The following is a 23,158-nucleotide window of genomic DNA, read 5'->3' as shown; positions in this document are numbered from 1 at the left end:
CGGACGGCCCAGCAAGCCTTTTATGGCAGGAGAGAAGGCTATCTCAAAGCCGTCTAAAGATGGTTTTTCTGTTAGCCAGTGCTCTTGGAGACATAGGATGTCGAAAACCCCCAGATCTTGATTTTCAAGGTTCGTCAAGTGTCTGTGGCCTCTCGTGTTCCATGAGGCCATCGAGATCAATTTCGGAGGAGTCGTTGCTTGGTAGTAGGTTGGAGGCGGTGTGCTTCTGGACCCACCTGCTGGTGGTTGCTATTTGTCCTGTAGAGGGTTTAACGTTTTTTTCAGCCAATCCATGGTCCCTTTGGTTGTCTAAATTCTTGGCTCTCTCCCATTTTCATTTCTCGATCTTTTATCATTCTACACTCCTCTTCCGACCTTTCACTCCTGGTCTTGGTCATTTGCAACTGAGCCACAGTTTCAGCTCTGTCGTTCCCTTCTTTCTTGGGATCGACCCCATACCTGGATCGTTCTTCTTTTCTATCTTCCCTATATTTGGGGTCTGTTCGTCTATATCTTTCGTTTCTCCTCCCCCTTTTTTCCCACTCGTACTGCCGACGGTTTTCTTGTTCCATATGGTCCGAAGGGGCATATCTTTTTCTATTGTAGAGTTCTTTTGTTCTAGATGTGTAGTGCCATTTAAGGCTCTCTTTCTCCGTTGTGGACTGTGCTTTTAGGTCTGTTTTTGACGTACCTATTTCCGTCAAGATAAATCCGGCTTGTTCTAAGTCTTTATAGGCTTCCTCCGGCACTCCTTTTAGTGCCTTGGATTGGATGTGTAAATGGGACTTCGCCTTTTGATCACGATGGTAGGGTTCTATTAGTAGAAAGTCTTCGGACTTCAGATGTCGTAAGCAGTGTACCTTACTTAATAAGTACAATATTGTTTTCCTGTTAAGCATGATGTATCTGATTTTGCAAGATATTTGTTCTAGTTTGAAAACTCTAGATTCTTTTTCGGTGTTGTCTGGGTTCTTATTTTTTTTTTCCGAGTAGTATTTAAGTTCAATTTCTCTGCTCTCCCCCTCACCCCTTTTACTTGTTTTCCCTTCGTAGCACCGGTCTAATCTTTGATTCAGGGGGGGTGATCCATGGCTAGGCATTGAACTAACTAGAGCTTCGTTGCTATTTGTTTCCCTCCTTCTTTCAGGGACAGATTTGCTTTCTTTTGCTAGTCCGTCTGGACTTGTGTGCTCTTCACCCTGCACGTCTGCTTCGAGATGTAATGGTAAGTCCATCAGTGCACTTACGCTCATGAATTCATTCACCGTGTTCTCGGTGATTTTTCAGTCGGTTTCAAGTTTTTTTTCGTCGCCGCAATTTTATGAGATGGAGTTTCAGGGCTTTGGGTTAAGTTGATTATTTCATCTTCCTTTTCGGATTCGGATGACGCTATTTTTATTTTGATTGATTGACCTGTGATAGTTTCACTTGCCAAACACAGAGCCACTTTTTTCTTTTGATTTGTCATTGCTGGTACTATTTTTGTGGCCCCAATCATATTCTGAGTTTGTAGTTCTGACAGATCATTCGCGTTTTTTGATTTTTGCTTATTGAAGATTGATTCCATTTCTTTCTTGTCCCACTTCGCCGTTGTTTGACAGGCTCTGTCCATACATTTGTTTTACAATTTTTTTTGTAGCTAGTGCTTCTTTACTTTCCATCTCTAGATTGGCCCATTTCTCCTCCCAAATTGACTCCTGCTTGCTGTTTTTAATCTCTGCGGCTGTAATATAACCCTCCAGAAACTCTAGCTTAGATTGCATCTTGCACAATAGTGTAGAGTTGTCTTTTGCCGTATCACTGATTGTTTCATATAATTTGCAGAATGGTGCAAGTGCAATCGTAAGCGCCATAATTGTGGTCATATTGGGTTTTTTGTTTGGGGATGGTTTTTGGGAATCGATCATAATTTCACTGTGTCTTCTGTGTTTGGCAGGCGTGTTCAAACTTTCCCTGCCCGGGCCAGTTTCGGTTTGGGTAGTTGAAATATCCCATATCGAGGTCCCAGCTGTCGCGATAGATACTTCATAGCAGTCTGATAGTGTTTTAGAGGCAATTGGATCTATTGTTCCTCCTTCTTTGACTTGCCTGGTTAATTTTGCTCCTCTTTCTGTATGCTGATGGTGGATGTTTGTCCAGGATTGATCGCTCATTTGAGCTCTTGGGCATAGAGCGCCTTCTTGATATCTCCCTGTCTCATTATTTATTTTCTTTCTGGCCTGTATTTCGGGTCTCGAGTTTCTTTTTGGACTTTCAGGTGGTACTTGCAGGTCCCTCTGCTCTTTTCTTGGGATTTCGCCTGGTACTAAATCATGGGGGTTCCGGGTTTTTAGTAGGGCCCGCATCTCTTCCTGTTCAGTCCATTTTTGGGGCCCGCTTTGTAACGTTGTTTTCGACATTGGCAGTGTGTCTGCGCCATGGATCAGTGGCTCAGTGGAGATTGATTTTCTCCTTAAATTAGTACTCGGCCCCGATTTGGTTGCTTCAGGCCCCAGCTGCGGGATAAGATGGCTCTCGCTAATTTCCGAGGGGGCTTTAGGAAGGTCAGCCACCTTCCTTAGAGTGTCTGAAGCTGTATTTTCTTCCCTGACGGCTTTATTTGGGCTTGTCGATTCAGTCGGCAGGTCTTTTCCCGCGGTCATCTCTTTGGTCTGCATCTCCTTATCTTTCGTGATAGGCTGATTTACCTGTTTTATTTCTTCTGTGTTTGTTTTCTTTTGTTCGGTCTCATTTAGGCACATGTTTTCCCTTGGGCTAGGCTGAATTGCCTGGCTTGTTTCCTCTACGTTTGCTTCCTTTTGTTTCATTTTATTTGGGCTGACCCCTGGCTGATCCGCTACTCTTGATCTCCTTTCACCATCTCCGATTTTGCTCTCACTGTCTGTCATATCTGTATCCGTTTTCCTCTCTTTTGTCGAAGGGAGAGACCCCTCTATCACTTCTAGAATTTCCGCATCAGTGATTTCGTCCTCTGTTTCTAGTTTGCGTTTCTTCTGTTTGGTCTTGAAGAAGGATAGCAGGGCATTTGGGATGCAAGGCTTTTGGTGCGCTCCCGGCCCTGCTGCTGGTTTTTCCACTGGCGTACGCTTAACTTTGTTTCTCCAGCATGGGGTCTGGCATGGATTCACATGCTCATGAATATTCCCCGTCGTCAGGCTGGGAATCCTCGGTAAAGAAAAAAACCAGTATCAGTTTCGTTTCTGATCTGTCTTTCGTAGTAGTAACCAATCACTGGTCTCTGCGTCATACTGACCACAGCCAATGACTGCCCTCTACCTAAGCACCGCCTCTGGCAGCCATCTTCAGATTTTTACCGCACATTCATGTGTTGGGATCCTCGTGCTATTGCTCTCGAGCGTTAGTGCTATTTTTTCACGTTTTTTGCTCAAAAACTTCATTTTTTCGGTCAAAAGAGCCTCAAGCTCCACCGACTCTCCATCCGATCAACGGGGACCCGTGTCGGATTCGTCTGCGCCTCTCAAGGGTGAAGATTTCGTCGAGCTATGCTTTGGAGGACTCCAGAAGCTTCTCAGGCCCGGACATGGCCCAGGAGAAGGGAAGCTCGACGCCCGGAAAGCTGTTCAGGGTCTGCCCTGGATGCCAGCTGCAGAACGTCTTTAAGGAGGACGAACACTCCTTTTGTCTCTTTCGCTTACATGAGGACAAGACGCACGTGGAGAAGGACTGTGCGTTTTGCGGCAATATGTCGGAGCGGACCATGAAGGACCGCCACCAACGTCTCGCCAACTGGCTGGAAGGGAAGAGCCCGTCTGGCGAGAAGAAGAGGAAGAAATCCGAGCGGTCTTCTAAGACCTTTGAGGACGCCCCGGCGACGGGGGTCCAACACAAGGCCAAGCAGCGCGAGTCCGCTGGCACCGGGAGCGCCGAACAGTCGGGCTCTACGGGCGCCAGGCAGGGCGCACCCTCCCCGGCACCTTCAACTACGAGCCAACGCTCTGGGTCGGGTAAGAGGAAGGTCGAGCACCCGGCGAAGCTCCTGGAGAGGCCCCGGTCGAGCTCGAAGGCCCCATCGGAGGGGGAGCGAGGCAGTGTCCCCCCCTCAAGGATAAGGCGGTGAGCGCACCTAAGGTGGTGAAGGCCTTAATCCATCCGGCCAAGCCCTCTATCGATACTGTCATGGCGACCCTGGCTCAGCCTGTGGAGGCTACACCAGTGGTGGCGACCTCGGGGCTCAGAGTCTCCCTGCCACCTCGGAGGGAGTCCTCTTTTGTGCCCATCGATAGGACCCCCGTGAAATCCCCGGCAGGGAAGAAAAAGGGGGGGCAGGGCGTCGTCGTAGATTCGGCTTCAACCTCGGAGGAAGAGCTGATCGAGGTCTTAAGCCACGGCCTTGGCGTGGAAGAAGACCGGCCCGTCGGGATGGATCATGACGTGGGTGCCGACGGGGCCCCTGATCGCCCGTCGGATTCCCCTCTGCCAGCGCCGCAAGACAACTCGCCAGCCATTTTGTTGGCTATACAGTCCTTATGCTCAGAGATAAGGACGAGACTACCGTTGCCGACGGAGGAACCTCTCCCGTCGGGGGATCCTGAACCGGGACCTTCTGGCGTTCCCCCGCCCAAGAAAAGAAGGATTCACCCTCCACCTCCTTTTCAGCCGTCGCGCACCGTCCAGCCCTCCTCCCCGTCCACCCGAGGGGATGATACGGGGACTGACACGGCAGCGACGGGTACGGACGACGAGGTATACGACGAGGACCTACCGTCGTCACCTCCCACCAGGGCTTCTCCGCCCGACGAGATTGGTTCGTTCCACTCCATGATCGCCAGGGCATCCGAGCTTTTCCAACTCTGCCCTGAGGAGAAGAAAAAGGAAGGATTCCTTTATCAACGGCGCGAGGCCAAGAGGAAGACGGTCCTCGCGGTGCCTCTACTGGACGACGTTTGGGATGAGGGCCTCGCCCTCCTCAAGAACCCTTCCACTACGGCAGCTAGAAGAGACCGGTACGAGAAGTACCGGGTCCCGGACGCGGCCCCCCTGTGCCTCCGGGCGCAGCCTACCCCGGACTCCGTCGTCTCCGCGGCGGCCAGGACACTATGGGACGCAGGGTCATCTCGTCTGCAGCAACGACGATTAAAGCGGCCAACGCCTTGGCTATCGTGGCCCGCTACGACAGGGAGCTATGGTACAAACTGGCTCCCCTGCTGGACTTCCTACCGGACGACAAGAGGGCGGATGCCCTGGAGATCCTACAGGAAGGTGAGGTGGCGTCGGACCACGCCATCACTATTGCGACGGACATCGCCGACACTGGGTTTCGCCAGTTGGGCAACGGCGTATGCCTTAGGCGGCGTGGATGGCTCAAGGCTACGGACTTCCGGCAAGACGTACAGACCAGAGTCCTGGACATGCCGTTCGATGGGAACAACCTGTTTGGGAAAACAGTGGACGATTCCCTTCAGGCCATTAAAGCGGACACTGAGACGGCCCGGGCCCTTGGGGTTCTGCAGCAACGACGGACGCCCTTTCGGAGCAGCGGAGGCAAGGGCGCCTCCAAAGGTTCCGGCGGCGGTTTCTCCACCTACCGTCAAGCGGCCCGCTCGTCGTCTCAGGAGGCCTACAGAGGACGAGGCAAGTCTGGCGGACCCCGCCGTCGTCGCCAAGGAGGCCAAGGCGGCAAAGCCTCGTCGAAACAGGATTGAACCGACCGTGGGGTCGGGCCCCCACCGATGCACCCCGGTTGGAGGCCGGCTGGCGAGCTTCGTCAGCGTGTGGGAGTCCATCTCCACCGACCGTTGGGTGCTGGACGCCTTAGCCCGGGGCCACGCGCTCGAGTTTCAAAGAAGGTGCCCGCGCGTCCCCACCCGTGGCCAGAAAAGAGCTTCACGTCCCTCAGCTTCTCCTGGAGGTAAGGGCGATGCTCAGGAAGGGCGCCATCGAACTCTTCCCAAAGAGGCTTCGGGGTTCCGGAGTTTACTCGAGATACTTCCTCGTGAAGAAGACGACGGGAGGATGGCGCCCCATCCTAGACCTGCGACGTCTGAACAAATTCATCAAGGCGCAGAAGTTCCGGATGGTCACCCTCCAGCACGTCCTGGGTCAGCTGGAGGAAGGAGACTTCCTGTCGTCGTTGGATCTAGAGGATGCCTACTTCCATATTCCCATCCTAAAGGGGCACCGAAAATTCCTCAGGTTTGTGGTCCAAGGGCATCACTACCAGTTCAAAGCCCTCCCCTTCGGACTACGGTCGGCACCCAGGGTATTCACCAAGTGCCTTGCACCGGTGGCGGCGCAGCTGCGCCGCGAGGGGATCCACGTCTACCCCTACCTGGACGACTGGCTCATCCGGGCCAAGACGAGGGAGCTCGCCGTGGAGCACACGGCAAGGACCGTCCAACTTCTCACGGACCTGGGATTCTCCGTGAACTACGCCAAGTCCCACGTGGTACCCGCGCAAAACGCACTGTTTCTGGGAGCAAAGCTCGACACAGTGTCCCTTCTGGCCTCCCCGTCGGAGGAAAGGACCAGGTCCATCCTGGGCAAGGTACAGCGGATGTTGGCTTCCGACGCGGCCAAGGTGAGGTCCATCAAGTCCCTCCTCGGAATGATGTCTTCTTGCATCTACCTCATTCCCATGTGCAGGCTCCGGATGCGCCCGTTGCAGGAGTTCCTGGACGCGCGCTGGATCCAAACAACGGGCGGCTTCGAGGAGAGGATCACACTCGACGAGAGTTTCCGCCGCGCGGTCCGGTGGTGGGGCACCCGCGCGCATCTGACGGCGGGCATGGACTTCCAGACCCCAGACCACCAGGAGACAGTGACCACGGATGCCTCCCTGGAAGGGTGGGGAGCGCACACCGAAAATCTACACGCGAGAGGTCTTTGGCTCCCGACGGAGAAGTCCCTCCATATCAACGTCCTGGAGCTCCGTGTTCTGGGCCCTCAGGTCCTTCCTTCCGTCCCTCAAGGGCAAGGTGGTGAGGATCTTCACCGACAACACCACCACCATGTTTTACATCAGGAAACAGGGCGGAACCAGGTCCCCAGCACTGTCCAAGGAGGCGCAGGACCTGTGGCATTGGGCCGTCGCCCAAAGGATGTTTCTGGTGCCGTTTCATCTGGCAGGGATAAAAAACACCATCGCCGACTCACTCAGCAGGGAGCTGCGCTCGTGCCACGAGTGGGAACTACGGCAGGATCTAGTGGATCGCCTCTTCCGACGGTGGGGCACACCCCAGATCGAACTGTTCGCGACGGCGACAAACTCCAAGTGCCGGAGGTTCGCCAGCAGGTTTCCCCAGGCGAGGAGCATGGGCGATGCTTTCTCGTTCCCCTGGGAGGGCCTGTTCCTCTACGCGTTCCCTCCTTTGCCACTGCTAATCCGGCTCGTCAACCAGCTCAAGAGGTCACGGTGCAGGATGATCCTCGTCGCACCTGCGTGGCCGAGGCAGATATGGTTCCCGGACCTTCTGGACTTGTCAATGTCCCCGCCAATCAAGCTGCCGGTGGACGCGGATCTACTCTCCAGGGAAGGAGGCGCCATCCTCCACCACAACCCGAAATCGCTGAAGTTGCAGGCCTGGCTCCTGCAGCGCTAGAGTTTTGGAGGATACGACATACCGGCCGACTGCAGAGAGGTTCTTGCAAAGGCCAGGGCGTCCTCGACTCTTAAATGCTACGGACACAAATGGAAGAGGTTCTCTGTCTGGTGCCACGCACAGAAGATTAACCCTCTACGGATTACGGCTCCCCAGGTACTGCCGTACCTGCTGACGCTGGCCAAAGCTGGACTGGCACACGCGTCCATCAAGATTCATCTTGCTGCGATCTCCCGATACACCAGAACCACGGGGCGGGCGTCCTTGTGGTCTCATCGTCTGGTGAAAGAGTTCATGAAGGGACTGTTCAGATCGTTCCCGCAGGTGAAGGCTCCGGCCCCGGCGTGGGAGCTCAACGTGGTGCTGACCAAGCTCATGGGACCTCCGTTCAAGCCTCTGCACTCGGCCCCGTTGAAGTTTCTGTCGTGGAAAACAGCGTTTCTTGTGGCCATCACCTCCGCACGACGGGTGGGAGAAATCCAGGCCCTTTCCTGCAAGGCCCCGTACTTGACTTTTCACGACACAAGGGTAGTGCTCAGGACGCACCCCTCCTTCATGGCCAAGGTACCGTCGGACTTCCATCTCAACGAATCCTTGGTGTTGCCTCTGTTCTTCCCGTCGCCGGCAGAGAGGACTTTGCACTCGCTGGATGTGGCTAGAGCGCTGAAGTTCTACGTGGACCGCACGAAGTGTTTTCGGAAGACGTCGCAACTCTTTGTGAACTTTGGACCTGTCAATCAGGGGAAGGCTCTCTCGAAGGCTTCCATTTCCAGATGGCTCTCCGGCTGTATCATGTACTGTCATCGGTTGGCAAACCGACCACTGCCTGGCCGTCCGAGAGCCCATTCCGAGAGCCCATTCCACCAGAGCGATCGCAGCTACCACGGCGTTCCTTTCTGGTGTGCCCCTGCTGGACATATGTAGGGCTGCTACGTGGAGGTCGACGCACACCTTCACGAAATTCTACTGCGTCGATCGGGATTCCAGGGAGGAGTCCGTGGTCGGCCAAGCAGTGCTGCGCAACCTGTTCGCCTGAGGTGAGCCTGGTGAGGAGGTAAGATGCTTAATGTTGAGTTTGATGTAATGCTTAATGTTGAGCATTTGCCACCTCCCGTGGTTGTGCATGTGTGTACTGCTATGTATTCTTTATTCATGAGCATGTGAATCCATGCCAGACCCCATGCTGGAGAAGGAACAGGTTACTGTTGTTCTCCAGCATGGGTCTGGCATGGATTCACATGCGAACCCTCCCGCCTACCCCTCTGCGGCTCTTCACTTGGTCATACTGCCACTTCACGTGCTTCCAAAATCTGAAGATGGCTGCCAGAGGCGGTGCTTAGGTAGAGGGCAGTCATTGGCTGTGGTCAGTATGACGCAGAGACCAGTGATTGGTTACTACTACGAAAGACAGATCAGAAACGAAACTGATACTGGTTTTTTCTTTACCGAGGATTCCCAGCCTGACGACGGGGAATATTCATGAGCATGTGAATCCATGCCAGACCCATGCTGGAGAACAACAGTTACAGGTAAGTAACTTGTTCCTTATCCCCGTAGTACCAAGGTTTTTCTGATGATGCGTGGATATTTTATTATCTTGGTGGTTTTGGTTTAAGGATGCGCTTGCGGCTGTTTTTTTCCCCTTTTGGCGCTTAATATAATAGCGCTTATTGCCATTGAATTTATTGCACTTTTTTGGGTCCATCATATTCGTAAGTCCTGGGGACCCAAGATCGACCCAGTCTCCTGTATCAGGATTCGATTCCTTGGTTATGCAGTCAATTGGTGCTACTCTAGTCTCCAAACTCACATTTCCCTCCTTTGTCCTTATTGGCTGGTTGTTTGAGTAGCTGATTACAGTGTGTGTGGGGCTAGTTGCACCGATGCTATCATTTAAATCTCTGTTCCCATCTGTCGCCATCTGTACGTCTTTAGTACTGTGAATTAGGGGTCTAGTTACAATGACCGGTCTTTCACTCGGCAGTGTCTGTACTGTGTCCCTTACGTTCTTCTCTGGGGACTTATGGATGTTAGGTAGCTCAGTCCTCCCCCCTCGTGTGTTAGCACACAGGGCCAGGGGAGGGTCCCAGTCTGACCACCCTCCGGTAGTCAGGACTGAAGAACCACCCGCCGAAGCAGTGCTCTGTTCCTGCGCTATTTTCGCCACCTTGCTGATGTCCATGGGGTTTTGCGGGGGGGCGGCAAATATCCGTGAGGGCGCTGTAGCAGTTTCAATGGACTCTTTGTTCGTATCGATATTACGGGGTGTGTCCTCCCCCCTTCTGCCAACTCCTAAGGACTGGAGTTGGGTGGCGGTGGGCGTCAACTCTTTAGGAGTTTTCAAATCTGATGCGGGGTGCACGGGAATCTTACCTTTTTTCACCGGCGACCTCCGCTCTCCTTACTCCGCAGGATTCGATGTGAGTCCGGCGGCTCTGCCAGTTCTACCGGAGCTCCCGTCACCTCTTGATGCTGCTTTTCGGCGTCCTCCAGCTGGTCGTCGCCCAGCGCTCCCGCCCCAGCTCCCTGCATTGTTCTTTCGATCTGCAGGGGCTCTGTGGGGCTCTGGGGCTCCGGGGCTCCGGGCTGGTTCTTTGCATCGCTGAGTTACTCTTTACTTCCACTTTACTTCCACTTTACTTCCACAGAGCGGGGCGCTCCCGGACCTCCCCGGACCCACCGGGAACACTGGAAACACTCTGTCCACTCCGCTTCATTGAGCGAGGGGTTTTTGAGAACTGGCTCCTCCTTCACAATGGGAATGGCAAACAGACTGCCAAACACTGGAAACACTCTGTCCACTCCGCTCCGTCTATCTATATAATCTCACTGTCTATCATGATAGGGTTTGAGATTATAGTCTTGGAGAAAGATTGTTTTGAATTTGACAAAGAAAAATAGAGACCTGCAAACCATGCCTCAGAGTGATGATTCTGACCTACGAAACTGTTCTGCTGTCAGCAGTTTCCCCTCTATGCGCCATTGAGATATACCCTGAATATAAAGTGGCTTTTTGATTTTGTCTGCCTTCCTACCGGTCACGCTAGTTCGTATTAATTTACGACAACCGCAGTGGAACTTGGACATCATGATGTCTTTTGGTGAACGTCGGCACTCTACATCTACTTGCCCACAACCATTCAATTAGGCATGCACACTGGACAAGGACACGGCAACCAGAATCTCTGGACCTATTCAGTTCTCCTGAGTGGTGACCCCCTTTAAAATGTGGTTTTCAGTTGGAAGTAAAAGGCCAGATACTGCATCTGATGGTGAGCAATCTAATCCTTCACCGCTGGCTCTTGAGAGGGTGCAGTACCAGTAACCTAAGTCCCAGAGGATATATAGTTTATATGTACACCAATGCACTGATATTTTAAACTGTAGCTAGACCATAATTACCTATATGTTTATTAATTTCTCTTAAACATTTTGCAAAATGAATAAAATTTCCAAAGGAAAAGAACAAAGAATAAATTGTAATATTAGTATTCTTGATAAAAACCAATTTGTTTCAATGAAGTATGAGCATAAAAATATGTGAAACTAATTTGGGTCAACATAGATCCCAAAGATACAGTGCTAAAAAACAATTTGCATGCAAAAATTAATTCTTTAGAATGCATGTTTGAATCATGCTGAAAATGTGTTAAATCTTTCTACAATGACAGTTTAAATTTTCACCATGTGTAGGAAATTATCAGGTCAACCTATACTGTTTCAAAGGGAGGTACTTAGGAAGACTAATACATTTTACACAATGGTTATCAAATTACAAGATTAACCTATCAGGTTAAATTTGCACTAGCCATTGGCGAGTAACAACGTGCTGTCTAAATGTATACAATTGAGGTGACAAGTGACTTTTCTATGGCTGGCTAGTAGCTTGGAACTTGGAATTTTGCACCCTGGGCCTATGCTGTCTCAGTGAGTGCCTAGACTGAACAACACGTGTTTCACACTCTATGGAAGTGGTATTTCCAGAGTGTGTACTTCCTCTGGATCTTCTGCGAATTGTTATTGTTTAATACCTTGAACCCCTGATTTAAGGGTTTGTTCAAGAGACTTATAATCACTTGTATTCGTGTGTTAAGGTATTATCTGCTTTCTTTAGTATCGTAGATAAATTAGCCTACGCTAGGAAAATAGCTGCAGGACAGTTGCTGCATGTTTTTTCTGTTTTATTGTTTTTCTCGGAGGATGTTTTACAGGACATGTTGCCAGCTCATAGGTCTTTCACAAAGAGAGTTTGTACTGGCAGATAAGGAAACGTTTTCTAGTTAATTGTACATTTAGGATAGTGAATCTTTGTTGTTTTGAAAGGCTTCTGTCATTGATCAAAAATTGCTTAAAATGTTGGCACAGTTAAGATCACATGGTTTTTCAAAAGGATGCATGAGCACTACCATATAAAGTTAAAAATCCATTATTATGGACTGTTGCTTTAAAACATGTGAAGCTAAGAGGGCAGATGTATATAGAGGCATGAGGAAGACTTGCTGTTTACAGATAGGTGGCAGGCGAGGTATACACATAAAGACATGGAGGCGAAGCATTTATATATTGGTGGGGAGGCTATGCATTCGGATGCATGAGAGGGGGGAGTTGGCGGTTTTAGAGTCGTTGGGCAGGCATGTATAGGTTCCAATGGGGTAGAGTTTACGGATAGGGTACAGCGCAAACATGCGAGGTGTGGTGGCATACATACACAAATGGTGTGGGCGTACTTCAGACATGATGATTGGGGAAGAGAGTGGACATATACAGTGCTTGGTAAGGGGGCGGTGGCAGGTCGGGTCCCAAGGGAATGGACGAGTCTTGTACAAAGATGTGGAAGGGAGGAGGCGGATGGCAGATAAGGTACAAGGTAGTTATGCAGAAGGTAATAGAAAAAAGTATGCTAACAAATTGCCCTTCACTGGGTTCGGAGAGGACCAGGAAAATTTAAGGAAGGAGCCCTGCAAAAAGCAGAACATAAAAAAAGTATAAGGATATTGCAGGAAAAGAAATTAAAAGAAGTGAAAATAAAAGTGAAAAAACTTGATTTAGCACATTCAGGGCAGTGAAAAAGTAGAGTATTGAAAATTAAATATAACCGTATACAGCCATCTAAATTTTCTAAATAGTTTTCCCCACTGGAGTGCAGATTCTGAATGGATTGCCAGTTTGTTTCCTCTGTAAAATGTCTGGTTTCTTTTGTGCTTTCTTGTCCTCTTTGGTGTAGCACTTTGAAGAACATCTTCACTGCCCCTTTGCATCATCTTATCACGTTGTTTGTCTTAAAAATCAAACCTTTCCGTTTGAATACAAATGATTTCAGAAAAAGTCTTTCAATGCTTTTTTTCCTCCACGTCTGTACACAACTGAGAGGTTCCAACGCCTTGAACCCAAGTCAATATTCAGCTGGTTTTGTTAAAGCTATTGTTGTATAATGTCTTAGATTTGGATCTCTACATGCTACAATTTGTTTGTCTCTTCGATTAACTGCACCTTTTTGTTATTTTATGTACTAGAGAAAAGCTTGGTACAGAAAAAAGCTGTACATTTAAATAAAAAAGATCCCTAAATTGTCAGTTTAAGTTTTGTATTGCCTTCTCTGCTTTATAAAAATGAAGTGGTTATTTTTTATATGTTGGAGATGATGGAGACCATTAATACAGCTTGTGTTTGCTTAGCATTGTTGTATGGACATATTAAACCGTGCCGTCCCTATGTAAGAGTGGACTTTGAGTAAGGATCTACTTTTCTCTTTTTCTCCATGCTCATGACAAATTGCAATGTATTCCAGCATTCGACTGAAGAGCCTCAATGCCAATACTGATGTTGGGTCCCTAGCTCGAAAGGTGGTTGAGGAATGCAAGCTCATCCAACCATCCAAACTTGCTGAGGTGGAACAACTACTATATTACCTCCAGAACCGCAGAGACACGCCAGCAGGGAAAGGTACTTGTTTTATGCCTAAAAATTACACATCATAGCCTTAAGAAGGAAATGAATGGGTGGAATGCAGCTGTGGTACACATAGTAAAGTTGGACCAATGCATTAATTTAACCAGGCTGTTATACTAAATAAACATGCATTAAAGGATAGTTCTGGGACTTTTTTTTTATTGTCCCTACGGTTCGGCCATGTGTTTTTAAGCATAAATCGGTAGATCGTATAAAACTTTCCTATGGACCTCACCCGACTTTTCGTCCATTAACGCACTCGAAATCAGCTGCCATTTTGTGATAATCCTATCACTTTCCGCATCGCCCTGGCTGACCTGCTTTTGCGGCACTAAATCAAACCCCCCGCCCCTGAGCCTGACATCAGCAGACGCGCACCGCCCATTTCCCAACGCCAAAGCACGTTTCGTGTCAACAATCGCTGCACCTCAGCTAATGAAGTGTCGCCATGGAAATGGCAGGACGCCTCTTTCCTCAATAAGTATAAACACACCGTTTCACAACACACAGCAGCCGATTTCCGATTCCATTCCTCTCTCTGTGTTACTTTGAGTATTCTGTGACTCGTTTCTGTGCTCTGGTCCGCTACCTTCGCCGCTTCTAGGCCTTGTGAACACCTGTACCATCTCTGTAAATTATTTTACTTTCTTTACCACACAATGGCTACAATAATGCCGTATATGTACGAGCCCGAGTACACCGAGGAGGAACTACTGGAAAGGCAAGCACGCGAAAACGATGGGGATTCGGACGGCAGTTGGGAGGACCAGTCAACGGATGAAGAGCCTGGACCATGTCGCATGGACGGCGTCTCCACCTGGTGCACGTGCAATCGGTGCGAGCTAATGCCAACTGAGGAGGAGAACTGCTGCTGCTGCCGTGAAAATTCCGGGTGCTTGGCCTACATTTCGGAAGGCGAGCCAAGTCCGCAATGCATCACCGAGCTGCCAGAGTTCAGGGAAGCCTGCCTCTCACGGACCGTGTTGAGGATGATGATGGTGCTTATGCACGAACGTCGCGGCACTGTTCGTCCGCGTAATCCGAGTAACGAGTAAGTATACTCTGGTTGTGATGTCAGTGATGCCACTACTATTTCATGGTCGTCTCCCACATATAAAATTACATCTACATATCATTCGAACGCATGTAAATTGGTTCCATTGCATCTTTCTTTTTCACAGGTGGTACAGCCCGGTGGTTTATCGTTGCTTCACTTGGTGGCTTCACGGGAGGCTCGGACACCGTGTTCGGAGAGTAATAATACCTGCCTGTGCGGTACTTGCCATTAGACAACATTTCCCCAGCGACAGTGGACAATACCGCGGATTTTCCCTGGATGTGCTGCAACCGGAACTTTACAATGTGTAATGTTTATTATTTATGTTCAATTGTAATTAATATCTAAAATAAAACCCAACATATATTTTAACAATGGTTGTTTTGATTTGATTTGATTTGGTATTTATAAACTCGCCCCCCTGCCTTCCATGTACTAGATCCTGCAGCCTGCCTCTTACATGCAGTTAGATGGCCTCTCCTTGGTGAGGCCCTGCGGCAAACGAGTCTTGTCTGCACGACCAGCGCCCCAATCCACCCCCCGCCCTATCAAAGGTAGTTCGCACCGGGGTACTTGCGCTGGCAAGTGGAGCTGTCGGGGAGCGATAAAGGCCAAGAGGTGCCAAAGACCATGTACACTTCAAAGTGGTCTATAGAGCATGGGTTGTTGTTCCCATGTCTACCTCCAGACCCCGTGTCTCCTGCCAAGCATCCCCCCTCACGCTGGACGCCCCCCTGCAATCCACATAAGTGTGTCTCCATTCACAAGTCTTCCTGTGTCTTGTCTGCACGACCAGCGCCCCAATCCACCCCCCGCCCTATCAAAGGCATTTCGCACCGGGGTACTTGCGCTGTCAAGTGGAGCTGTCGGGGAGCGATAAAGGCCAAGAGGTGCCAAAGACCATGTACACTTCAAAGTGGTCTATAGAGCATGGGTTGTTGTTCCCATGTCTACCTCCAGACCCCGTGTCTCCTGCCAAGCAACCCCCCTCACGCTGGACGCCCCCCTGCAATCCACATAATGCCACGACATATACACGTCATTCATTCACAAACACACCCCTGTTTCGAATTCTTTATAACCCACTTCAGATTTCGAATGAGAACTTCTTTGCGCTTTGCTAGTCAACCCGTGAAGGTGCTGGTTATCTGCTCTTCGTCTCTGTGAACTTCCGTGACCACTTCGAGCAAACTCGCCAGTTTGCAACCTGTGAACTGCTCCCTGTTCTACGACAAGAAACTACTCTGATCCCTGCATCTAACTCTTTGTTCGTCAAGGTAAGGCCATGTACCATAATCATTTTGCGTCCAATTTTTAAATTTATATCTATTTGCTAGTAGACATCAAATTGCATCCATGTTTTCTTTTCGTTCAAGACAGTACATGCAAGGAACTAGTCACATGTTCTGACTTTAGTCAAATTATTTTTCTATTTTTTTAAAGTTATTCATATACTTATCCACATGTGAATAACGTGTATAGTTCCAACAACCAAAACAAACCTTGCATTGAACCTTTTATGTGTCATTTAATTTTTTAACACATTGGTATTCATTGAGAAATGTTGATCCTTACTTTTCAGAACTTTCCACAATGCCTGCCTGTTCCATTGGCGGTTGCCCTTCTAAGACCCATAATAAACCTGAAGGTACTATAATGCATGTTTTCCCTAAGACAATAGATCAGATAAGAGAATGGGTTAGATATTGCGGATATCCACCGTCTGAGCTTGAAAGTAGAGTCCTAGAAGTCTTTGCGGACAAGAGGGGTGATTGATACCGCATTTGCAGCAGGCACTTTAGCTCAGACATGTACTCCACATCATTGCTAATAAAGAAGAACACACCGCGAGCGAGGCGAAAATTGCTCCCAACTGCTATTCCCACTCTATTCGTCCACATCCCTCCACTGGTGAGTCAAGTTTATGGATCTAGCTCTCGGCCTTGCGGTAGTGTGTAGCATTAGCTAACAATAATTTCCCCATTTATGTATCCACTCAAAATGAAGGTGGAAGATTCTCCATCCGTGTCGTTATTGCAGTCATCAGCCACTTCAAGCGCCTATCGGGTAATCTTACTTGGCTATTCTGCCACTGACTTGTTTTAGGCATGTAAATCAATACTTTTAATTTATCGTGTAATTATTTTACCTAATGGTACACCCTAGTACTCGTCCTCTAGTCTTTGTTTACAAACTTAATTATTGTTATCCAAAATAATGCAAGTACTGTCTTTCAGGGAGATGCTGAGGAGTCCAACGCATTGACGACAACCGTTGATGTCACCCAGATGCTCGAGGTACTTTTCCGGACAGTTCCATCGATGGAGATCATCAGATCTTGCATTCTTGTAGCGTGATTGTTACACACAATGTTTCTTTCGTTTTTAGCTATTGATATGTCATTCTGTCGTCGCCCTCCTATGTGTCTTCTTTTTTCAATATTGTGTTCATTACTAATGAAAGTCCTATGTTTCAGGGAGTCGATGGAGCATTAGTCCAAGAAGAAGGGGGAGCATGCAGTTACGGGTCAGCGCAACAGCTTGCAGAAGTGTGCACCGCAGTTACAGCGTCCCTTGATGTTCTTATGCATTCCGAGGTATGGATACTGACAGTTCGATCAAGCGAGATCATATGACGTGATTACATCCGCTATACTTCTTTCTTTATTAACGCAAGTACTATGTTTCAGGGAGATGACTGAGCTTCTTCTACAAGAACATCACCCCTAGTAGTCGATGCAGATCTCTGGGTGGTGACACTTCCAACGATCGAACAAATCGAATCATATTTAAATATCCATTATTTATTTTTGACAACTTATCATTTGTGCATGTCTATTCAGATGAGCCGTTGACGCCTGCACAAAGTTTGTTCTTTCCATACTAATGCAATTACTGTGTTTCAGGGAGTTGCTGAAGCGTCATCTTCAATAATATCATCAAGTCTATGCGGAGCCCGAGGTATGGATCTTGACAGTCCCCAAGTACATTTTGTGTTTTCAATATTATTATACATACTAATGAAAGTTCTATGTTTCAGGGAGTCGATGGAGCGTCAGTGAGTGATGGATGTGCTTATCGTGAAAATATAGTCGTTGCATCGCAAGAGGAAGTGGAGACATGCACACACGAGTCGGAGCAACAGCGTCCAGATGTTGAAGTTCGAGGCAAGAAAGTTTCAAAGAAAAGAAAGCAAAAGAAGGTTAGTGTCCCGGTCACTATATTATGTTGTTTTTCACTGTTAATAGTTCAATACTGTAAGTTGTGTTTAAACTGAACATCCCTTTTCCAATCTGTCCTCTAGTTGCGAGTGGGTGTACGAACTAGATCTACACAGACAGTGAAGCGAACGAGAGATGTTGCTTGTCAAACCTTTTGGCAGGGACTTGAGACTGGAGATGCATCGTGCCAATGGGAAGAATATGAAGTGATTGACAACGGAGCTATACCACCACCAGTCATTGATAGTGAATGTCCTCCTGGTAGTTCGGATGCAGTCGGAGATAAATTCACAGAATCCACACCCGCAAAAACTAAGACCGCGAGAAAGTTGAAGAAATTGTTTTTTTCTCCCATCGCCGGTGAAGGAACAGATGTTTCAATGGAAGAGAATGTAATGGACGACAATGAAACACCATCAATATCACTGAACATAGCGGAAGATGATATCAGAGATTCTACCTTTCATTTGAGTGACATGTCCTCAACGTTACAGGCCGAACAAGCTGGGATGCAGAGTGACAGTATAAGGAAAGAGGCCAAATTCATTGTATTCGATAGTTGTTTGATTGATTTTATTATTATGCTGAAATGTGGGCATTTGGTTGGTGGGGAAGTATGTAGGGAGCCATTGATTAATGTGACTCGTGCAATTCGAGGCACTAACCTTAAAATACATGCCACCCGTACACAATATCATCCGTTCTCATGGTCTGCACAACCCATGCTGGGGCAACTGCCAGCAGGCAATCTACTTTGTGCAGCGGCCGCACTTTTTAGTGGTTCAAGTTTTAAAAAGTTAGAGTATTTCTTTCAGTTTGTGGGAATCCATTTCATTGCGAAAACTCAGTTCTACAAATACCAAACCGATTATCTATTTCCAGCCATTAGCGAAGCTTGGAGAATGGAAAAAATGTCTATTGAAAGTACATTCGCGGGCAAACGGTTCAGGCTAGCCGGTGATGGACAGTGCGACAGCCCAGGATTTTCAGCCAAGTACTGCACCTACCACTTTCAGGACATGGAAAGTAAGAAAATTGTGAGTTCAGTGGCCATGGAGAAACTTGGCTTTGTAGCATCATTGCAAGAACTACAATCGCGGGGAATGGTGATCGACCTGATAGCCACGGACAGACACGTTTCAATTGCCAAGACAATGAGAGAAGAGTACAAAAATATACATCACCAAGAGTACAAAAATATAAATCACCAATTTGACGTATGGCATCTTGCAAAATCAATCAATAAAAAAATGTCGGCTGCAGGTAAAAAAAAAGATATGCAAGGTATTTCACAGTGGTCCAAGTCAATCAGCAACCATCTTTGGTGGAGCTCAAAAACATGTGGAGGGTCGTTGGAAATTCTACTGGAAAAATGGCGGTCAGTAATGCTACACTGTAGCAACTTTCACCGCTGGAACACGAACCAACATTTCCACAATTGTGAACATGGCCATTTGTCCACAGAGGAGGCACGGAAGAAGAAGTGGTTGATTCCTTCATCACCCACTCACAAAGCCATTGAAAAGATTGTATTTGATAAAACTATAACAAGAGATTTGAGGGGACTCACGGAATTCTGCCACACAGGAGATTTGGAGGTGTTCCACAATATGTGCCTAAAGTACAGGCCAAAACGATTGCATTTTGGCATGGAGGGCATGATAAATCGGACTCTTCTAGCGGTCTTGGCACATAACCATAATGTTGGCTGTCAACAAATTAGGACGACCGGAACTTTAGGGACGCTTCGCTACAATAAGGCCCTCACTAAAAGAAGTAAACAATGGGTGATCAAACCAGTGTTTGAGGATATGCAATATGAGTTTATTGAGAGACTTATTGTCGATGTCATAGATAGGCACATACATGGAGTTGTGAACGAACCTGTGCAGGGGACAACTGCATTGCCACCCAACATTGCCTCTGTTCCATGTCCACCTAAAGCAGAGCTCATTGAGAAATACACATCGCGGTTTAAATGATTGTAATTTGATTGTCTGTTCTCTCGAGTCTCCTCATGTTGCAGGCCCATTGAATATGTGTATCTATGTAATGTGTAAATAAAAGTGATTGCTCGGTGTACATGCAATGTATCTCTCCACCGTTGCCCCTCCCTTCACCGTGCAGTAGTGCGAACCACCCGGGTGTCACCTGTGACTTTGCTCTCGAGTCTCCTCATGTCGCAGGCCCATTGAATATGTGTAGCTATGTATTGTGTAAATAAAAGTGATTGCTCAGTGTACATGCAATGTGTCTCTCCAACCTTGTTCATTTGCGCATTGAATTAAACCAAACAGTAATATAAATCATTTTTCAAAATATATAGAATGTCTCCGTATTTATGGTTCTCTGGGGCTGCAAATACACGCACACAAAATGCAAAGATGGAGTGTAAATTTCAAGTCCTGTGAGATGGCCTTACACTGAATGTAGCTAACTAGGAATGTGTGCTCGTTCAAAGTGAAGGTCAGCTGCTTTGATTTTTTGCTCGGGTGCCGGAATGGCCCACGACTCAGTATAAGGTTCTATTGTTATTTGACCTTGACAGGCCGGGACCATCCTGAAAGACTTCTTTTTGGGGGTGTGGTGCAATAACGTAAACGATAATGAATATAATTTCAGAAACGAAAGCCATTTAATGTTCGTTCATTAGAAGAAATAACGTCGGCATAGAAGGAGTGGTATTTCGGGGCTGCCCTACGCACAGACACAATGGAAAATGCAAATGTAATGTAAGTAACTCTTTAGATGAGTTTATACCGCAATTTAATTACTATACAGTAGCTTTAAAGACGGGTTAAGTTGTACTTGTTCGTTCTATGTGGCATATTGTTTTGTACCGCGCACTATCTTGAGGAGAACCATCTGCTTTTACGGAAGCACCTCAAAACCTTCCTCTTTGCTTCTGCTTTCTCTCTCCCTCTCCCCTGCTACAACTGGTCCACTGTCTGCGACCTCGGTCCCGGGCCCTTCCACTCTCCACCTGCACTGCCTCCCTGTCAACCCCTGCACTGGGGGACTGTCTCAGTATCCTACAGCCCCCCCCTCCCCAGCACTTGTTCTTCACTTACCTTGCACTCGCCACCAGCTGGCCCTATGTATTTATTATTTTATGCTACTTACCTTGTACTCCACTTCCCCCCTCCCCTTCCCCTTGCACTTTTACCTTCCCCCTACCCCTGCACTTGCGCGATCTGAATTACACCTGGCCTAGTAGGGTTGTTGTCTGTCTTCTCCTTGTCCCCCCCCCCTGCCTCGCCACGCCTTGAAACACTTGTGTATAGGCGCGTTGCAAATGCCATATTATATCATATCAGTGACGAAGTGGTCCACTGGCGCTCAGGCGGCTCTGAAAAAGGCGGAGGAGAGGGGGTGGGTTACTGGAAATGACGTATAATACCCAGTTGCACTGTCCTAGCTATGAAATAATTTCCCGACCTAATATATAAAATGAATAATTTTAATAAAGATCTGATGGTGAGACTAATTTCATTTTTTATGTTTTTAAAACCGGTACATTCTACATTATTGTCCGTGTCACGAGTACCAGACACCGGCGGATGGCTTTTACAGCCGCCAGTTGCTTCTCCGCGTGAACAACGTTACCACCCTGACCATTTTATGGGACGATCGCCAAGTACAAGTATGCCCTTACGCGGTACTAACGGCTAGATGCAACATACAGACCGTTGTGGTGGCCTAGTGCCTCGTTGTTGGAACAGCCATGCGATTATCAGTGCGACCGAAGAGCTTATTTTATCGTAAACCAACACCCTGTGTACTGCACACGAACATCGCTTGCCTCAAGACGAACTATTTTGGATCGAGAGCAAATAAAAATGCAAATCGCTGAATATTCTCTAAACATTTGATGTCAAATAAATGTACTTTACCAAATTTACAATCTTGCGGTTTGATTTAAAAGTACAGTTTCATATTCCGAATTGTGGCGCGCTGTGTTGTGAGCTGATCTGTGTTGGTTTCCGGGTTCTGTGTTGCGTCGCGTAGAAGACGCCTGGGCGCGTTTGCCTACGCAGCACAGTCACGTCACGGAGAGAGGCGGGGAATATGAATGTTTTGATAAAGTCTGTTTCAGGGGCGGGGGATTTGATTTAGTGGCGCAAAACCAGGTCAGCCAGGGCGATGCGGAAAGTGATAGGATTATCACAAAATGGCAGCTGATTTCGAGCGCGTTAATGGACGAAAAGTCGGGTAAGGTCCATAGGAAAGTTTTATACGATCTACCGATTTATGCTTAAAAACACATGGCCGAACCGTAGGGACAATAAAAAAAAAAGTCCCGGAACTATCCTTTAATTACGGAGTTTGTTATATGATTTCAAATTCTATTAATGGAATCGGAACTGTGCAGCTAGGCAAAAAATGTTATTGTAATACTAATCAAAGTCTGCTTTGTGCAAGCTGTGATGTTCTTTTCCAATCCCAGCATTTTTAATTCCCTGACCCTGACTTGGAGATCAGTGGGTAATCTCATACACCCATGCTATAGTCCCAAATAGGGGCTGCCAGCTTCATGCCTTGACCATAACCCCCAAAGTTGAGGCCTCTTACTGCTCAGTGGCAATGGGGAACGGCGACTGAACTGATTTCAGTACCTGTCGGGGTGGTGTTCCCTGTCCCCTTTTAAAGGGACTCTATCCCCAATATTGTGCAGATTAATTTGACTATATAGTATTTTCGGCCATCCTGTCATGTGTGTTGGTAGGGCGAGGAGAGAGTTTTGTTGTGATGTAGAGTAAGTGTGCCTGCTGCCAATTAGAGCAGGTTGATAAAATATATTTGATGGCACCATAAATAGAGCATGGTATGTAATATGATATATGATTGGTTATTTATAACACACTTAGTACCCAGAGGGTTCTAAGCATGGTGCTCCGTGTTGTCTTGCTTCCAAGGCGAGCATGCTGCCCCTGAGCTATCCTCCAAGATCAATATGTGCATAGCAGTTGGTGCCTGTTTACTTGTCAGGCAAGTTATGCATTTGCTGGTTGACCTTTGATTGAATAAATGTTCTTTGTTCTCCAGTACTGTATTGACACTTTCGACTACTGCATCCCATGACTCCATTTGTGTTAGGAATAACCTACATTTCCTTGTACGACTCATGGTGGTGAGGTCAATACCTTAGAAAGCAGGGTTTTCTCAATCAAGATTGAACAAAGGTAGTCATGAGGTTCTCTTCACCACTTACAAGTTTGATGAGCAAACTGTATTCAATCTAAAGAAATCAATATAGTATAGCTTGTAGAGGTGGGTTTGGAGGCTGGTTATAGATTTGATTTGAGCTTCCCTGGTCCAAAATAGAACCAAGATACCATTGTGTTGAAATGAAAACGTAAGACTGATGGAGAC

General features: G+C 47.7%; 1 protein-coding gene across 2 annotated transcripts in view; it reads left to right on the top strand.

Moving 5' to 3' along the window:
- The window catches only part of KIFAP3 (kinesin associated protein 3), a 1,278,226-nt gene that overhangs the window by 105,753 nt on the left and 1,149,315 nt on the right, over positions 1 to 23,158 (top strand). For both annotated transcript variants that reach the window (XM_069641307.1, XM_069641308.1), the window contains one exon: positions 13,348 to 13,502. In XM_069641307.1, coding sequence (XP_069497408.1) covers positions 13,348 to 13,502 — 155 coding nt within the window. The remainder of the gene's footprint in view (positions 1 to 13,347; positions 13,503 to 23,158) is intronic.

This window comes from Ambystoma mexicanum, chromosome 1q, assembly GCF_040938575.1.
Source record: "Ambystoma mexicanum isolate Mex_15411 chromosome 1q, UKY_AmexF1_1, whole genome shotgun sequence".
Lineage (NCBI taxonomy): Eukaryota > Metazoa > Chordata > Amphibia > Caudata > Ambystomatidae > Ambystoma > Ambystoma mexicanum.
This window is presented reverse-complemented; position numbering and strand designations above follow the sequence as displayed.